We start from the raw sequence: 19,294 nt of genomic DNA on the forward strand, positions 1-19,294 counted from the left end.
TCTGTAGTATTCATGCGATGATATGTTTTGAATGTTCCACAGTATGGCATTAATCAAGTGTTGCTTAAAAGTACCTTAAAAACTTACATTCTTACTGTGAGCAGTTATGTCTACACAGATCTGATCTATAACTTGTTCTAATGATGACCTCTGCTTGTCACTGTGGAGATAGATGCATTTTATGCCAATCTGTAGGACCTTCCAAGGAAAGCATTAACATCTCCATGGAGACAAGCAGGTAGTAAAAAAAAGTTACACTCCCCCTTTCAGTGCACCTTTTTTTTTTAGCAAGTTATGAAATGTATTCAACACTTAATGGATCTAACTATACACAAAGTAACAAGTACAATCACAGTATGCTTCTTATCAATAACAAAAAACAAGTTTTAGGTCTGTCAAAATGGTGCAACATTTAAAAGTTACTCATACGATTGGTTGAAATTAAATAAAAGCTTTCATCACATTGTACATTGCACAATGATGAATTTATACTTTTGCAGCTTTCTTTAACTCCAACAGTGAATGTTATACACATTAAGTAAATGTGTTAGACCTGATTAACATAGAGCGCTTGCACCTGGCAATTAAAAAAAACTCTGATAACCAGGGCAACAATTGTGTGTTGAGCTTCAGCCAATCAAACTGTCCCGCCCTCATATGCATACATCTGCATTCACTTTGATGTGTTAAATATCCCACCAACACTCGAACGCACCTATACCTCCCCTCGCTCATTTTATCTTCTCTTCAATTCATCTGTGTTAAGATTCCCAAGACCAGGAGACACTGTTTAATCAAATGGATTACACTTTATTGGGAAATTAAATAAACAACTGTAATGTTGTGTGGGGGTAAGCAAAACATTATCAATGTGTTAAAACTACTTATAAAAATGCATAAAAGAGACAAATCGCATATATATGACAGTGAAGAACAACTATAACAATAGTAAAATATGTCAAGGTTTGGAGGGGCATTGACACTCAGCTTATTTCTATCAACAGCGAAGTAGTAATAACAATTCAAGCAGTAACTGCAGTGGCGTCTTTAAACGTTTGTGTGTGTGTACCATGTACCACAGAAAAAAGATCCAATAACGGAGCTTTAGACAAAATCTGGTCCGGGACTTTTGCTACTTGTCGAAGGAGTGCCATAAAAGGAGTTTGAGAATTCAGCAGAACTAAAAAGAACAAGAGAAAGAAAATCGAGATTAACAAAACAGAAATCTTTGCCAAAACTTTTATTTCAACAAAATACTGATCTTTATACTAAATGTAGTGATAAGCCAGAACTAAACATACCTTCCATCTATTTCCACACTGATTGCAGAAAACAAATGTGGTCATAGGTTCATCAGCACTGCGGGTTTGAACCTGGAAAGTGACACCAAAATCATTAATGGATGCACATGTACTATGTAATATAGCACAACTTGCATAACTAAAGAATAGGGATAATAAATATGTTTCCCAAAACAAGCCATAACAACAAGAGAACAGTGCAATAGTGATGCGCGGGTCGTTTTTTTTTTTTTTTTTTTCAATCGACAAGTTTCACATCTTTGCAGTTCTCTGAGCCGCCCCAGTCAGCTCACAACCAGGCATCTATTTTATCAACCTGCCCTGTGTCAAAGCAATGTAGACCAACCATCATTTAAAATAAACTGCATCTTTGCATCTTTCCCTTTGCATCCTCCCTCTCTTGCTCCTGTATGTACAACACAGTGAAGCACAGCATAGGGACAGGAGATAAGCAGACGTGGAGGAAAGCAGACTCACGTAAATAAACTCACACAGAGAGATCATGGGCAGAGCCAAAAGTGTGAACTGCTTTACAATTTCATGCAGTATTCATTCACCCCATAATCGGGTGGGGTGAAATACTATTGAAGCCACAACTGCCCTGAGGTAGACTAATGGAATCTAATGCTTCTTGAATTTCTTATTAGTTAAAGAGTTGACATTTCAGTCTTCCATCAAATGTTCATGGTCTTGGTTGTGCACATTGAACAAAATCTTGGCTTTTAAAAGTAAATCAAAAATCTTACGGCAATTGCATAAAATTCAATTAGACACGTTTCCAAATTCAAATCATCAAGTAACTGTTTTTGGATTGCTGTGTTTTTGAAGGCACAATGAATACACAAGCCACTTTAGCTCAGATATATCACACTGTGCAATGATACATAACAAACTGAAGTCATTATCACATCTCCTGAATAACTTTTGTATTTAAAACGCTTCATAAACGCAACTGATTTGACAACAATAGTTTTACCTGTGTGTAGGTGCAGCTCTTGCCCTTGCATTTGCCACAAGTGAAAAGATCAGTCACGGTGCCTCCTGTGGTGGCCATCTGGTGGTCCCTCACAGCCTCTTTGGTCAGATTCTCCCTCATCTTCTTCAGCTCATCACTCGCCATTTCCTTTACATACAAGACATTTGCTTCAATCAATAATAACGCATTGGAGTTTTAGAGAGCCTTTCAAAACACCCAAAGAGCTTTAGAATTAGTTTACACCTTGACAATTCTACATGTAAATAAGATACACTGCATATTATGGCTACTTGATTATGGAAAAAACAAAAAAACAAACAAAAAAACAAGTAACAATATCTAAATAAATATATACTTGTGGTGATTATTTGTGTAGTATTAATTGTAGTCATGATTATTAGAAATTAGTATTTGGGTTATTAAAATTATAATTTATTTGAAATAATTGGGGGCTTTATATTTAACTGTAGATGAGTGATCAGCGTAGAAATGGCTCTACTTTGTGTTCTGAATGATAATAGTGTTTGTTCTGCCAATCTAATAATTACTTTATAGACCATAGTTGTAACAGTTAAAAACTGGTCATTGCACAGCACGGTAATCTATTTTGACGAACAGATCAGAAATACTAGTTGGTTAAGCTACATACTGGAAACGCCGTAAGTGACTCACAGTTTTGAAATTTTGTTTACACAAGCTAAACTCACCATGTTTACTTATGGAAAACTAAAACTAAAACTGAAAAAGACACTGCAGGCAATGGCAAAGAATGAAAATACAATATGCTGACTCATCATTAATGTAAAAATGGTAAATAAAGCTACTGTCATTTGTGTTTTTCAAGTCTGACTTCTCTGCCAGGTAATAGCAATTAAACCATTACAAACCTTAACTTGATTACTTGCAATAAATTATGTGTATTCTTAGTATTTCAATTATGCACATGCACAGGTAAAATAGAATACCTCAGAGGTCATCTTAGCCATCCTCTCTGGTGTTATACTGCCACATAGTACAGTCCTCCTCAAATTGGGGTTCTTTATATCCTTCAGATTCGAAATGCGGCTTCGAACTCGATTCTTGTATTTCATGTCTGTGTTCTTGAACTCTTGGTAAATACGTAATGGCAGGTCAAGGAATTCAGCATAAGACAGTAGGTAGGCTGCATAACTATAAACAGTAAATAATAGGAATAAAAAAATAAAATAAGAAAAGATTTGCCAGAATGTAATTTATCCAGGCTTATGGCTCACTCCAAAATAAAAGCTTGTTTTAAGACAACTAAGGTAATTGTCAGTAGGCAGTCGTAAGTACAAGGATATATTCTTCAATTTGAGCTCCAAGTTCTTCACAATCAGCGCCAATAGCAATGTAATCATCTTTTAACAAAAAAAAATTACAGTTAAAAATCGCAAATTGATGAATAATAACAGATGATGCTAATGTTGTTTTTTCCTGTTGTGATTACCTCCAGTTTGCAGAGCAGCAGCAAGCATTTCTCTGCATTTGAGCCGAATGGAGTCCGAGGTGCTGGGGGCTCGAGGAAAGGTGTTGATTAATGTGTTTGGTGCGACTTCCGCGGGCTCACTCTTGCTGCTGGAGTTACTGCTGGAGCTGCTGTTAGGACAGACAAGGACAACATAACACATGATACATAATACATGAAGAACTGGGTCAGACTGACACAAAAAATTCAGTTTTTTACCTTTCTTCTTTAACTTCTGGGCTGCCCTGTGACGGAGAGGCTGAGGCAGACGACTCTTTTCTCTTCTCTTCAGAAGCTTTTTCAGCTCCTGGTTCAGCATCTGCAAAGCACAAAACAAATGTAGTTTTACTTAGGACTAGGATAATGGACATAATTATTATGCATAATTATTTAAGAGAAATATATATTTACCCAAAAGCTTCTTCCATGACTTGATCAAAGATTTTGCAAGTGCAGTCACTTCATCATCAGTGCTCTGCTTCCGAATGGCATTGACAGACATCCCAATTCTGGTTGACTGAAGGAAAACAGTTGCAATTCACATTTAACATGCATCACGTCATTGGTGTTCTATGAGAACAAGGACAAATGAATACCTGAAGCAGCTCCAAAGTCATGGGAACAGAACGTAGCTCTTTCAGAAGGTCCAAGGCTCCGGCCTAAAGAAGAAGAAAAAATGTACAAGCACTGTATGAGTCACTAATTACTAATTATAAACTTAATTTTCTTGCAGCATTCTTTTAGTGAACAGATGCAAGTTGAAAAATAACAACAATAAACAATCTGTGAAAAATGATGATATGGAAAACATAGAGAACATACAATACATTAAATGTAAGATTTTAATTTTAAATTCCATAAACATGACCTAACTGTGTCCCTGATATGAGACAAACAAGATCAAATCTAACAACTGATCTTACTGATAACAACTGTAATGCTAATTTATTCTTAGTTACAAAAAACATTGGACATGATGGCCAAATTGTTTATGTTATAATTTGGTGTTTTGGTTCTCAAGACAATTATCCAATCTGAAAGATTCACATTAATTTGTCATTGGGTTGGTTACAACTTAAAAGGACTCTCTCTGATCTGAATCCTCACTACCTAAACCCCAGCACCTACAGTCAAAAATGTATCAGTGTCTCTGCTGCAGCAGTAAATAAGCTAAATTAGAATAAGAAACACTGTATGTCTCCTCTATATGTTTAAGGCACTGGCAAGCCAGCTTCAATTGCAACTGTAATGGCTTTTTTAATCGTGCAGGATACCGTTCCTTTAGACTGAAAAAGTTACGACAGACAGAATATTGATTTATTTTACAGTACATGATAACAGCTTATTAGCAAGAGCTCATGAACGGCAATCACTATCGTACCATTTCAGACATATAGTAACAGGAGCCAAATGGGATCTCGCCAATGGAAGCCTCCCCTGAGAAGGGTTGTATAAAGTTAAGCCACTTAATTGTAGATATCTAACGAGATCAAACGTTTTATATAGATCGGAGTATAAACCAATGTCCAGTTGAGCAGTGTCCATCAGTGGTGGAGCGTGTGTAGCTGTGGGCGGTATTATTGTGAGTACAGTTGGGGCAAGCAGCTAACAGCAAACAAGGCTAATTTCATTCATAACATGGCATATTGGATCACATTGTGCAAAAACAATCCTTTGCTATGTGCTTTCCATGTCTGTGAAATGTTTTAGGTGCATACATCCATTTATTGGGCTTTTAGATAACCTGGTTTATAATGATGTTGTTACGAAATAACAGAGGTTAGCATTGTGGCTAACGGAGCAGCTACTGATGCAGTAACATAAACACAAGAGAAGTTAGCTTGTTGCGCTCAATAAATACCAACAGCAGTCTTTAGTTGTGAGTGAGTTTGGTAGTGTAATGACAGAAATCCCGCTTTCAGAACGGTAACCTCAATGGTGTTATAGTTGAAGCTATAATCACCGTTCACAGTAGCCCAGCACATCATTAGCGGCACATCGCCCCAGTTTGATCGGCTAAAGGCAGGCAGGTAAGCATTCATTCTTTTCAGTCGTCTTACCCCGTTTTTCTTCTGCGCCATTTTATCGATTTTCTTCGCAATTCTTATGATCTCCTCCTCCTCTTTTTTACCCATGTCTGCGAGTGTCCCGTGAGCCGAAAGAAGGACGAAAATGAAAGAAAACTGGCGACAAAAGACCACGCCACAACAGCGGAATCGGCGGCGGCTGCTCGGCGGACCGCACACAGTGGACCCTTGGCTGTGTGTAGCAGACAAAGCGAGCCGATGTCCGAGCGAGGAGCTGGAGCTGATCAGGATGGCTAGCCGAAACAGAGCTATGGATCGCTCTAGAAAGCAAGCAGGTAACAGCGGCAACAATGAGAGCACATGAACTAAACTACGTACTAACTAAATGCCCAAATTCAATAACAGGTCGCAAATCATTGTTTCATTTTGTGGTATCATTTTTTTCTCCAGAAAGTTAAACAAAATCTCTTCAAGTCGTCAGATGGCGCCAAAATCCTAGCTTGTTGACTACCTAATACTTTCTCAGGTGAGTACATGAGCACACGAAATGTAAATTAGGCAAAAATAATTAGAAAACGTTGACTTTGATAGCCCAGCTGAATATATCTTGATCAAACTCTATGGCCTGCCTACCAGTTATATTTCTTACTCTACCAAACCGTTACATCCCACTTATTTTACAATTAATAAGACCATAAACCATATTGCTGGGTTTCTAATGGTGTTATGGACCTATAAGGCAAAGATTCCCAAACTTTTCAGGGCAGGGACATCTAAAATAACCATGCAACTGAGCCTACACTCTCCACTGTGAAATGAAAAAAAAAAATGTCTGTAATTAATTCAAAACACTGCAAAACAGTAAAAAAATGAGATTATGCAAATAGGCACTGGAGCAGCTAAAATAATGTGTGAATTTTGTGTAGTATCATGAATCAATAAGGACATATGCTATAAAGATGATGCTGATCTTTTTAGATGTTTCTTTTGGATGCACTCAGCTGTTAAGAAAAATAAAATGAGTACAGATAAAATCATCACTTTCTAGAATTTGAAAACAACATATTTGTCTCTCTCCCTATTCACAAGGAAATCTGTATGAAATGTCTGACATCACAAAACCTACAACGAGGGCCTATTGATACAGCTAGATGTTTATGTTATCTGTGTTTCACTAAAGTGGCGCGGAAGCTGCTCACTTGGGGACCGAGGGAGGTCTAAGACAGGTTTACTCAGGGGTCAAAGGTAATTGGCACACTCTGCAGCAATGGCACAGATCTCATCTTTCTAAGCTATTATGTGCAGTAAAGCAATTTATGCCAGAAAACAAAACAAAAGCAAAACGCTATTGTAAAACCAGAATGTTTAGAAGTTGATCATAATTACAGTATCATTCAGTGTTAGATTTACAGTGTCCACTGAGAGGTAAAGGTCCATCCTGAGGACCTCTTTTCCTTACGCTTTGCAGTGCACACAACCTTAATCCCTACTAGGTCAGGACGCTGCAAATCAGATTATATAGCTCGGCTGCCGGCCAATTTACAAATAGTCCATACCACCTACAGTTGAATAGTTTTAATAAGACAGTGAATTAAGACTATAATTATTATTAATAAAGGGAATGCTGCAGTATCAGGCGATTATCTTGAATTTATTTTTCCTTTTCATTATACATAATCAGAGTCTCTGGCCCTGTAAGTAGTTTCACTGAATACAACTGCTATTGTCAGATAAATTAAAAAAGAAAAATGAATATATTTATAGTGATAAAGTAGTGACAAAGTTGTAAAAATACATTTAATCTCTGCACTTTAATAGCAGTGCACACTTCTGTCAGTGCCTCATTTTGTCCCCTTTTCACATGCTGATGAGAAAAGATTAGGCAGATTGTCTGTGATGGTGCAAGTCCTAAAATAGCTCCTGACGGCTCCTTTGAGAAGCTTTAGCCAGTGCTCAGAGGAAAACGGGACTCGACTTTCACTCACTTTGGAATTTACTTTGTGGAGGAAATGTGACTTTTAAGGTAATCATGTTTTCAAAGTACAAATCTAACATTATAGTTACTTTTAATTTAGATTTTCTGTCCTAGGATTTGTGTAATTAGTTAATCTGTGTCAGGCCAGTCAAGCTTTAACTTGCTAGCATTTGTTGTGGTCACCACCAGGTTATATTGAAGTAAAACAAACTTTTTGTTATTAACATTAATTACTTATATATTTACTTAAATGTGTATTATACTCTATTGTAACTCGTTCATACTGAAACTAATAGCAGTGCTAATTTCTTAAGATATTAGGCCAGTTACATTCAGTAAATTGGACTACAGCACGTTTTATTTTTTACAGTACTGCATGATTGGCACTGGTTTGACAAAAATGTTTGAATTGATATAGTTCACAGCCGGATGTAACAGTCAGTATTAAGGAGAATGGATAGTTTCATTTTTTTTAATTACTGAATTGAAATACTTATATTAACTACTGTACTATTGTACTATTTTCAGTTAACTCATCATGAGCAGTCACACCCAGGAGCCACTGGCCCATGGGGGCTCCTTTGGCAGTGGGTACACACTGCCATCCCGCCAGTTACCTGCCTCTGACCCTGTGATATCCAAAAGAGTGTGTTTCTACAAAAGTGGGGATTACACATTCAATGGACATCGTATGGTCATCAGTGCTCGTACTTTTAAAACCTTTGACGCTCTTCTGGATGCTCTATCTAAAAAAGTGCCTTTGGCTTTTGGAGTGAGGACAATAACCACCCCGCGTGGAATACACTTTGTAAAAGGCTTGGATGACTTGCATGATGGAGGTTTGTACGTTTGTTCAGACCAAAAACGTGTCAAACCTATAAACCTGAAGGAACTGAACCGACGACAAGTCCCTTGGAATACTACCAGGCCAGTCAGTGCAAGACGGAGGCGCCAGGGAGTAATTATACAGACTATGAGAAAAGTCACAGAGAGAGTGGCTATCAGGACACCAAAGAGACTTGAGGTTATTAAGAATAAAGATCCCAGTGTTAGACGGACAATCATCTTACAGAAAAGAACTGCACCAACGTTTGATGCTTTGTTGGATTATCTTTCTCAAATTCTGCACTTCCCTGTGCTAAAACTATACTCCACAGATGGAAGAAGGGTGAGTCTTCTTGAAAAGAAAATCCTTTTACATAAACTGTATTGATAGGTTCTGTATGAAAAAAATAAGTAGTGTAAAAAAGTCTACTATTATATAAATAATTGAAGTGTAGGTATAGCATTGATCAGTTTAGGCAAGACTATTACAGCCATAGGGCATTATGAACATATAGCAGAAATATTTTTAATGTTTTCTTTTTAATGTTTCTCTACTATGTTTGCACTGAAACACTGAACTTTTAATTTTATATGTACTACATGTGCTATAGAATAGTATTACATTTTTATACCAATTATTTTCAAATTATTGTCATTGTAAAATAAGTATTTTTGTATATTTTGATTTCAGATTGATGGACTCGCTGCTCTCATCTTGTGCTCTGGAGTCATTGTGGCAGCAGGCAATGAAGCATTCAGGCTGGCAAACTATAGATTTCAGAGAAATAGCCAAACGGCACAGGCCATCTTTAGGGAGACAAGTGAAACATCTATCCCGCAACATCAAGACTGTAAGTGTCAAATATTATAAATTATGTGTCAAATCAGACTATATGCCCATATTTATCACCCTGTTGTTAGTATTCTGTTACATACTAAAGATATAGAGATAATTTATTTATATATTTTTGATGGGCTGTAATCATTTTACTTGTTGTTTGCTTCTTTTTCTCTTTCAAAACACAGACAACAATAAATCCCCTGTGTATGGAAAAGGTTCAAGAAAATTCTCTCAATCTTCAGAACGTTACATTGTGAACCAAATAAAAAAATCCAGATATGGAATCTTGGATAGCCACTGCGTTCCCAATGGACCAGTGAACCCAGAGACAGCTATAGAATCGTGTGTAAACTCTACAGTTGAGAATCAGTGCCACACATCCATTATACCTCAGGATGAAGACATTGAGAAGTCTTTTCGTGTAAATCAAGATGGGAGCATGACAGTTGAGATGAAAGTTCGTTTGAAAATAAAGCAAGAGGAGATGCTTCATTGGACTACAACACTTAGCCGATCCAGCATTAGCAAACAACCTGCCTACCCCATGATTTCTGAATCAGCTAACACTTCACCTGACTGCAATAATACAATGGACAAAAAACATAATGTCTGTGAAGGAGAGACAAAAGAGGCAAATCTTCCCTCTGAAACAAAAAGCAGCGTTGGATTTATTGAAGAGAAATTATCTAATACCCCTGAAGTTATTGAAAGAAAATCCACTTTTAGACGTGCTCCAACACCAGGTCCTCGACAAAATAAAAAAAAAGATGAGGAAATTATACCAAGCTCAGAAGTGCAAGAATTCGACCAATATACTTATATGAAAAGAACATCTGATAATGATACAACAGAGGAGTACCATGTGGTCCGTCATAACTGTAGTTGCAGTAATCAGCCTGCCCCAAAACCAAGAAAAAATACTTTAAACAATGGAGTAGCTGAGGTTCTCCAAGTTGAACATAACGGATTTGGAGTTAAAGAGACTGTTATGCATATTTATGAAAGCCAAGGCTGCTACAACGCTTGTTTTGTGAATGAGCAATATAGTGGGGACGGTGTGCCTTTGGATGGTTCCTCCCCTGTGGTAAGGCCAGCCAATGATGGGAGACAATCTTCAAGCAATGATTGTGATATTGATTCTTGCTGGCAGCCACCTGTTGTTGACCCAGTGCAGCATCAAAACGAAGAGATTTTGTCTTTATCCTCTGAGCCACTGTCCACCTCTTGTAAGATTACAAATAAGGTTTCCTCTATGACAGACAATTTAGCCCAAATCATGCCCCTACAAGACAACGTAACAACAGAAAAAAAAGGAGAGAGGAAAAGGATTGCTAAACATACAGAGAAGCCAAAATCTGTAGGTAGTTTTGATAAAAAGCCAGAAAACATTGTAGGCCCTTCGAAAAATAGTAAAAAGACATTGTCTGATAAATTAAGCAACAAACCTAGTGTTGGTAAAAAGAGTTCAACGGATAGTGTTAAAAATGGTCAAAAAAGTAAATTAAGCGAAAAAATGCAAGCGAAGAAATTAATTGGCGACAAGTCATCTATTAAAGAAAAAGTTACTACAGAAATCAAAACAAGAAGTCCAACTAAAGTAGCCCCATACAATGGCTATAATGTAAATGTTCCAGACACAAAGACTGCTACAAATAAAATGAAAAAGAGCATATCAGATATTTTGAAGCCTAAAAAGTCTCTACCAACAAGCCAAAAGACACTTAGCTCAAAATCTAAGTCGGTAAATAAAAATCTTCATTCCTCCAAGAAGTCTGTAGAAGCCAATCAGAGTAGTGTGCTCTTACCCTCTGCCAATCCTTCACCGTCAGAAATTCATCACTATGTAGAAAACTGGTTGGAAAAAGTTAGTCCGGAAGCAGTGCCATACTTGGATGAAGACCTGAAATCTGAAAGCAAAGTTGAATTTCAATTAGGTGATGATTCTGAAGGCGAAGATAAAAATCAAAGTCATTTTTACATAGAAAATAGTACTACTACTACTGAGGATATTAAGAAATCAGATTCTAGTCTTTCAGTGCCTGTTTGCCAAGGAGGGTCAATGCAAAGTGCTGTTTCAATGCCAACGGTTAGCGAAGTTTCTCAAAATGTAAAGATAAAATTGCATAAATCTGACATGGCCATAAATTGTGTTAGCGATATTACTTCAAGCCCTAAAGACAAACTTGAACCAGTCATCCGTCAAATTTGCACATCTGTTCAATCCATTAATAGAACTGCTCATTCTAACCCCTTACCCAATATCGCAAAATCCACCAGTCTTCCGGACTTCCCGTCACAAGTGGCATCAGTATTTGGCTCCTCATGCAAAACGTTTCTGTCATTTTTATCAATAATGACTTTGCGAGACAGTCTAACAGGCTTTGCGCCCAGTCATGGCAGTAATCCAAGAATCTCCTCAGAGGCTATGCTAATGATGGAGTCCTTGCAAAAAATATCCACCATTGACAATGAGAAAAAACAGAGAGCAAGTTTGTCCGATTTGCAAAACAAGGCCTCTTCTCAGTTGAAAGAGCAATGGCAGCATTATCAGATGAAGAGGGGGAGGTCTGAAAGTGAACTATTATCCTTTAAAATATCAGAATCTGACATGGATGTTGCCTGTAAAAACATGAATGAACTCGGTGATGAGCAATTGGGCATTAATGAAATTATGGACGAGCTTAACATGCCAGCAGACATAAGAGCGGATATTTCCACAGCGATCCAACAAGCTATTAGTGTTTGCCAGAGTTCTATGACAGAAATCCAACAAAATCAGTTTGCATTGAGGGAAGAACCAATTTTAAACTTATCAAATGTGAGAGACGAGTCAAACCAAGAAACAGAATTTGAGGAAATCTTTCAAAGAGAAACTATTGGAAAGGAGGAAAAAAGTGCTCGAGATGAGGAAGAGGTGGCAAGCCAAGAGGATGGAGATGCAGAAAACTTGTATGGTTCACTTGACAAGGCTATATCATTAAAAGGTCAAAGTTCAGAAGAAGTAAATAAGGAAGTAGAGAAAGAGAGTGTCCGTGCAAAACAAGTGGATTTGCTTGATGATGTTTTGAAAAATGAAATTACAGTTGAAGATTGTGAAAATAGAGGGGAGACAGGAGGAGATAGGGATAGAGTGGATAGCACAGGAGAGGATGAACAAACTGAAGTGATTAGTGAGAAAAATGACTTGGAATTGGAAGAGGAAGGAGAAGATAAAGATCAATTTGAAAACATTGACAGTAATGTTATTCATGGTGGAGAAGTGGTTTGTGAGGAAGTCGGAGAGGAACGCAACCGAGGATCAGATCAAGACAATTATTCACCAGAGGAAGCACCAAAATCTGAAGATGACATGATAAACAATACATGTGATTATCTAGGTGATAAAAATGAAAGTGAGACAGTTGCTATAATTGGTGAGATGGATGAGAAGTGTGAACAGGTAAGCGCAGGGAGTGTCCCTGAAGATGCCACTTCAAACAATGTCTTAGAAGAAGTTTTATATTTGGGTTGTGAGAGCAGCAGCTGCGATGAAGTAAAATGTGAAAGCTTGCACGATTCAAGTGTTAAATCGACAATCAAATACTCGTCTGAGGGTGGATGTGTTGAAAATAAATGTAGTGGGAGTCATAGTGTTAGTGAACTTGAAACTGAGCCTGGGGAGAATTGTAGTTTCACTAATCTAGTTGAAATATCACAAGAATTATTAGATTTAGTGAACTCTGCATTACAGTCTTCCTCGCTTATTTTTACATATGATTCCCAGGGCACTGTCAAAGTTGCACCAAACGTAAATCCTCCTGGAAAATCTGAAAGAGACAGTTCGTATGGTTTTAAATGTCTTCCTAGTCCAAATACATCAGAGATAACTGATTATAGGTCAGAATCTTTTGAAAGTGGTGGCTATAAAACACAGGACTCCTTGGATATTGTTACAGAAGGTGAAGATTTCGATGAACCTTTTCCGGTGTACAAGCATTCAGCGAATAAGGAAAAAATTATTTCAAATGAGCAAGGAAGTTTGAAGAGAGGGGACTCCAAATTGTCACATGGGACTACTAAAAGCAAGGGCAGCCTTTCTTCCAATGACTCAGGAACCAAAATCTCAAGGGAGGACTTGTCTGAGGTGAGCACCGCTAGCTCATTAAAAGCAGACATTGTTCAAACCCCTTCGTCTGTTGCTGGAAAACACTCACCTGATGGAGTCCTAATTGACCACGGTAGATGGCTACTCAAGGAGAATCATCTCATTAGAAAGTCCCCTCCAGAGTCTTCAGGCATGTACGGACATTTAGACAACACTTCAATTGATACGAGTGTAGCAGAGGATTCCCCAACTCATTACCAAGCTAACCCTCTCACAGCCTTATCATCATCTGAGCTAGAAGAAATGGCCAAGCCTGCAACTCCAAAGTGCACATATTACAATATGCCACATGGGAGCGATTCTGATCCCTTTTTAGATGATGCAAGTATTAAAAGTGGTAAAAATGTGGTTAGAGATGTCAAAGTTGAGCCCCAAGTTAATACAACAAAAACCTGGGCAAACAAGAATGGTAGTCTTTCCTCCTTTGCCTCAGTGGAGTTTAAAATGTCAGATAGAAAAGTGCATCCTGAGGGGGAGTCCTCAGCTGTAGTGCAGGCAAGAAGGACATCTAGTGGAGAATGGAGTGTAGTGCAAGCCCATGACTCAGGGGAGACACTGCAGTGGAGATGTAACCAGTACTGTCCAATATTGTGATATGTGTTGTGGGTAATGTGCCATTATTGAGTTTAACAATTCTATAAAACATCAAATCCATCAGATCCTTTTAGTCATATTAATTAATTATGTAAGATGATTTCTGTTTAAAATGTTAGGTATATCAATAAAATTTTCAGCCATGGATTTATTCTTATTCTTATTCTTTGATTATCTACAGATGTGATTATATATATGTACTGTAAATTGACTTTTGCACAAATGTTTGAATATATTTCATTCTTTATTTTGTGATAATAAAAAATACTGGTGCTGGGTGTAATTTCCTTAATGCAGGCTTCATTCATTTCCTATAATTGCATTGAAGGGTTTACCACAAGCTTAAATTAATCTAGCAAAAGGCTACAAATCCTCATTTTGTACTCATTTGTAAATCACATGGACCAATATAACAGTTTAGTATTCTGAAAAATAATCAAACCATTTATGATTACTGCCTTGAAGCAGAACTATTCACTGTGGTTACACTTGACTTTTCCAAGGTTATTAGGCTTTATGACGCATTTTAACCAGCCTTGAGCCTAATATTCTTCAGTATGTGGATGCCTTCTATCATTGTACAAATTTTTTTAACTTTTATTATGATTTTCTACTGTTTTTAAGTTTTTGTATCTTGGTTTTGCAGACGAGGGTGAAGAAGACAAGTGTCATCTGCCAGTGTCATTTGAGCCCTACTGTGTGCCTGATACAAGTCGACATATGCAAGTGACAGTTGATTTAACTAACACTGACAGACGGGGTTCAAATGCGTTCATAACCAGCGGACAATATCCTTGAAATAAGCAAAAGAAAAATTCAATTATGTCAACTGGACAAAAGTTTTAGAGTGAAACTGTTTCACCACACATTGTGAACTGTGCCTGAGTCATATTTTGCATAATTGTTCAGGCCCCTAATGGGTGCTCTCACACCTATTAGCATACTGGCTATCACTATTGTTTTTCTTGTTTTGATTTAGGTCTGAGGATGGAGTTATAAATAGGAGGTAAACTCCATCTTCAGACCTAAATCAAAACAAGGAAATTAATAGTGATAGCCAATATGCTTAGTGTAGTTCAATCGACCTATCTAACAAAAATAAATGGTTACAAATAGGTGTGTTAGTTTCAGTGTAGTTAGGTCGTCCCTTCAGATAGATATAAGGCAGTGTCCACCAGCAATCTGACCAGACCTTAAGAAGCCACTTGGATGAACAACAAAATGTCTTCGCTCTAAAACTTTTGTCCAGCTGACAGAATTGAATTTTTCTTTTGCTATGCATTATACCTGGATGACTGAGGGATTGCACAGACATCCTTGAAATAAGCCCAACCATAAGTCCTACTAAATTCTACTGAATCTACAGATTTAGGGCAAAAACAGTAGATACAAATGTATTTTTTTTTGTCTATAGAGGGAAGTTGTAACTGGTGTGTAAGGGGTCTCTCTCCCCTGTCCCTGACCCACCATTGAATGAAACAAAGAATTAGAAAGACAAAAAGAGAATGGCCAAATGTTTTTTGGAGTCTGGATACTTTCCAGGGGGGCTGTCAGTTGTCATGGTGATCTAGAGAAAAAAAAGGCACGGATTAATTCCTCTGTTGGTCCAAAGGTACTCGGGGCAAGTTTAGCTCTCCAAATTCAGAGAACATTCTTGCCTGGCCCATTTGAAAAGTTTTGAACAAAACATCACAACTTCACAAAAGTCTTTTTTTTTAGACAAAAAGTACACACTATATTTTCAATTGGCAAATAAAGTTTATTTGTAGAGCACAATTTGTCAAGTCAATAAAAACAAAAATATTTATATAAGAGAAGAGTGCAAAGTAATTTGCTTTTTTGAAGTCCAAAAATAATTAGATTTGAGTAGAGGCCTGTCTCGCATTTTATAAGAATGACTGTAAAATAATTAAATATATATTTCAATAAATATAGAAGTAACCTTATTTTATAGAATGCCAAATGAAAAACCAAAGAGAAAGGTTTGATGCCGCAAGAAATAATTTTTTATTGCCTATCTGTAAAGCATTACACACCAAGCCTTTACAGAACCCCCATAGGCCTGTTACATTGATTTACGATTTTCCTGTCACCATTTGGATTTACTTTAGTCCATTCTTTATGTGCTCACTGGGGTGCAAAACTCATTCTAGTGCAGCAGCCCCCCTCCTTTAAATCTGTCCTCAACCTCAAAGCAACCCTAGTATTCGTTTTAGATAGACAGCGTACAGTATTAGTAGATATTCTTCATGATTTCTGGATTTAGCTTTTTCTACTTATGGTTCATCCACCATTCTTTTTCAGCAGCCTTGTTTCATTAAATCTGTGGTCTATGTTTTTGTTGAAAGATATCGCCATGGCTACAAGCACAGTTTGGTGATTCACAATCATGGGAGATCAAAACAGAGCTTGTCTTTTTGCTCTGTAGCCTTGCAGGTTTAAAACAGTGGCAGAAAATAAAAAGCTTGAGTTTATCTTTTGCTCCGTCCCATATTAGGTGGCTTGACTGTGACTAATGGCTCTTTGATACTTCTGCTTGTGTCTTGTCTTGGGTCGTGTAATGAGATCCCCTGTAGTGCTGTTGCTTTAGCAAAAGTCTAACCTTTGGAATTTAAAAAAAAAACCAAAACACACATTTAGTACTGGAAATGTCAGCATAGTGTAGCTATAGATATGTTCCCTTTATGCATTCTTATTGTGTTTTTGTTTTACAAAAATAATTTGCCCACATTGTGCAACTTGCATATTGATATTATAGATTAGTCTCCTGCTACTCTTTTTAAATTGTTTGGTGGAGAGATCGTCTGGACGATATTGATACATAAATATACGTTTAATATACAATATAGAAATGTCTTTATAGATCTATATTAGTACTTTCCAATATTTTAATGTTTTGTTTTTTTCCAAAAGAGACTAGGATTAAGCTCTGGCTCATTCATGATGTGAGTGACTAATGGCTAATGTTTTGAGTTAGTTTTAAAATACAGCATTCGTATCAATTAGATAAGTAAACCTTTACCATCAAAGAACATACTAAAAAATATCTGTATCACTATATAATAACTACACCTTAATTTGCCTTAATAAAGTATGAACAAAGACTTAATTCATAACGAACAAGCGGTCAATTAAGAATGATCTAGACTTCTTAAGTAATTATTAATATCAGGCCAAATATTTTCAAGAATTTCAACATCACAAAAAATGTCCAGTTCTGTTTCCCAGCATCACAAGGAGAATGGAAACTATTTGGCCCAAAAGACAAACACGCGTCCCCCCAACAATAATTAGGGCCTACTGTCTGCATTCTGTTGCCTCAGTTAGTTTGACAAATCAGCAATATACAATCCCCGCACTGTGTTGGACAATCCCGTTTGGCCCTGTCTCTGTCTATGGTGAACATTGGCAGAGCTGGCCTCATAATGGGCCTGAGAGCAGGAATTTTGACTGCCCCTCCTCTGCCTCCAAGAGTGAATGTTGATCATGTGAATGGAAGGTTTTGGCAATGGGGTTTCACTGTTTACCAATGCACTGGCCTCAGCTTGTGTGGGCTGCAGCTTGCACAATGTTGTCATAACCTTACTCTAGCAACCAATTTATCATTTATACTTTACAACTGGATAATTAACTGTGAAGTCTGTAATTTATGGTTTATCCTACAGTAATTAAACTTCCAATAACCTTTTCTAAATCTCAGGTTATGTAATAGAGCAGGACAAAGGAGCGCAGTGGCCTTTGCGAAATTAAAGAGCCAATTCAATTCTTCTTTTATTGCTTTAGCGGTCATTGGGAACGAGAGTAACTCAGCTTCAGAAACGATGAAGTATGAGGGACAGAGTGAGACCATAAACCAGGGCTAATATTTCAGATGTTTCATTCATATTCTTTAAAAAATGAATTAACAATTTATGTCTAACAAAAATCACATATTATGACTCTATTACACAACATGTTTCCAGTAGGCCCAGTGTTTTGAGTGGAATAGACTGTCACTGTCTGAGCTACAGTCACCCAGTATCACCCAGTCAGCATTACAGCAGCTCCCGCCGCTCAGCATCTGACCAAGCATCACTTCACAGGGATTTTAAGTCTGGCTTGTGCATGTTTGAAAAATGTATTCCAACAACGATGGAGCCAGTCAACATGACCAATCCTCAAAGACTTTAATAATATAATAGATTATATATGGTCATATTATTCAGCTTTGCAGTCACATAGCAAATAATGCAATTTCCTTCTGTTTTATCACATCATATGACAAAAAGCTTTAGGACTATAAATGTTTTAATACTCTGATAAAGCAAATGCGTTTTTATGATGAAAAACAGCTATCAAAAATCTGGACATAATGCATAATGTTACTGGTATAGACACAGACAGGCCTGTTCATATTGAGGTCAAAACACACAACAGAACATTTTGACACTCAAAGAAGCCCTTAAATAACTTCTGCTAAGTGTTCCCCTGACATTCACATGCTGCACTTTCAGAAAACCCAACACAATTACTGTGATGTGATTTTAACAGTGCGCAAATGGTGTTTACACTTACACATAGTTCAAATGTTAACAACTGAAAAGAACTCTTTCCCAATAAAATGGTAAAGGGTATAATTGAGTACGGCTTCTATGGTGAATACTGAATTAAAAGGTGCTTCTTACACATCAGTAGGTCAGTTCCTCAATTTAAGTAAGGGAAAACATGTAAATCTCAAATGCATATTAAAATTGGTGCATGTTTTGTGCCAAATGAATTGACTTCAGAAATGAAAACCTCTAAGTCTAATCATTTTTCACTACTGAACTGGCCAAATCTGATTGTAAATAGTTTAAATTTGTTATCCATACTTACCAATACTTACTGTTACTACTTTTATTACCTCAACCACTATCTCACAGTTATCGTTTATCCAACTATCTACACTCCCAAAGTTGATCAAAGTTGATTTTTAAATGCGTAAATGTATCTTCTCTGCTGCAAAGTCATCCACACATCCACACTGTTTTCCCAAGGACCGTACACCCCGCGCGTCATTGGATTCCCGAGGTGCCACTCACATCCCTCTGGCGCTATTTGCATGAGGGGCCAGAGTATAAATGAGTAAGACAGGAGGAAACGCCCT

At 37.2% G+C, this 19,294-nt stretch overlaps 2 protein-coding genes across 2 annotated transcripts; one reads left to right on the forward strand and one right to left on the reverse strand.

Moving 5' to 3' along the window:
* Nucleotides 1-789: 789 nt before the first annotated feature.
* Nucleotides 790-6,042, reverse strand: tcea1 (transcription elongation factor A (SII), 1). Its single transcript, XM_033982158.2, has 10 exons — nucleotides 5,824-6,042; nucleotides 4,360-4,422; nucleotides 4,175-4,280; nucleotides 3,983-4,082; nucleotides 3,746-3,894; nucleotides 3,600-3,656; nucleotides 3,243-3,397; nucleotides 2,278-2,424; nucleotides 1,302-1,373; nucleotides 790-1,180 (listed from the first exon to the last, which is right to left on the reverse strand). Exons 1-10 carry the CDS (start codon nucleotides 5,896-5,898, stop codon nucleotides 1,172-1,174), a joined length of 933 nt encoding a protein of 310 aa, XP_033838049.1. The 5' UTR covers nucleotides 5,899-6,042; the 3' UTR covers nucleotides 790-1,171.
* Nucleotides 6,013-14,185, forward strand: LOC117384767 (oxygen-regulated protein 1). The gene is made up of 5 exons (XM_033981919.2): nucleotides 6,013-6,125; nucleotides 6,241-6,316; nucleotides 8,294-8,933; nucleotides 9,282-9,441; nucleotides 9,617-14,185. Exons 3-5 carry the CDS (start codon nucleotides 8,304-8,306, stop codon nucleotides 14,167-14,169), a joined length of 5,343 nt encoding a protein of 1,780 aa, XP_033837810.1. The 5' UTR covers nucleotides 6,013-6,125; nucleotides 6,241-6,316; nucleotides 8,294-8,303; the 3' UTR covers nucleotides 14,170-14,185.
* Nucleotides 14,186-19,294: the final 5,109 nt, after the last annotated feature.

The sequence above is a fragment of the Periophthalmus magnuspinnatus genome, chromosome 17, assembly GCF_009829125.3.
Source record: "Periophthalmus magnuspinnatus isolate fPerMag1 chromosome 17, fPerMag1.2.pri, whole genome shotgun sequence".
Lineage (NCBI taxonomy): Eukaryota > Metazoa > Chordata > Actinopteri > Gobiiformes > Gobiidae > Periophthalmus > Periophthalmus magnuspinnatus.

Bases quoted from the DNA above. Each gene is read 5' to 3' on its own strand.
- LOC117384767 (XM_033981919.2), top strand. From the start codon at position 8,304: ATGAGCAGTCACACCCAGGAGCCACTGGCCCATGGGGGCTCCTTTGGC. The intron at 8,934-9,281 runs GTGAGTCTTCTT...TTTTGATTTCAG, and splicing joins ACTCCACAGATGGAAGAAGG to ATTGATGGACTCGCTGCTCT. The intron at 9,442-9,616 runs GTAAGTGTCAAA...TTCAAAACACAG, and splicing joins TATCCCGCAACATCAAGACT to ACAACAATAAATCCCCTGTG.
- tcea1 (XM_033982158.2), bottom strand. From the start codon at position 5,898: ATGGGTAAAAAAGAGGAGGAGGAGATCATAAGAATTGCGAAGAAAATC. The intron at 4,281-4,359 runs GTATTCATTTGT...GTTTTCCTTCAG, and splicing joins TGACTTTGGAGCTGCTTCAG to TCAACCAGAATTGGGATGTC. The intron at 3,895-3,982 runs GTAAAAAACTGA...CTGTCCTAACAG, and splicing joins CCAGAAGTTAAAGAAGAAAG to CAGCTCCAGCAGTAACTCCA.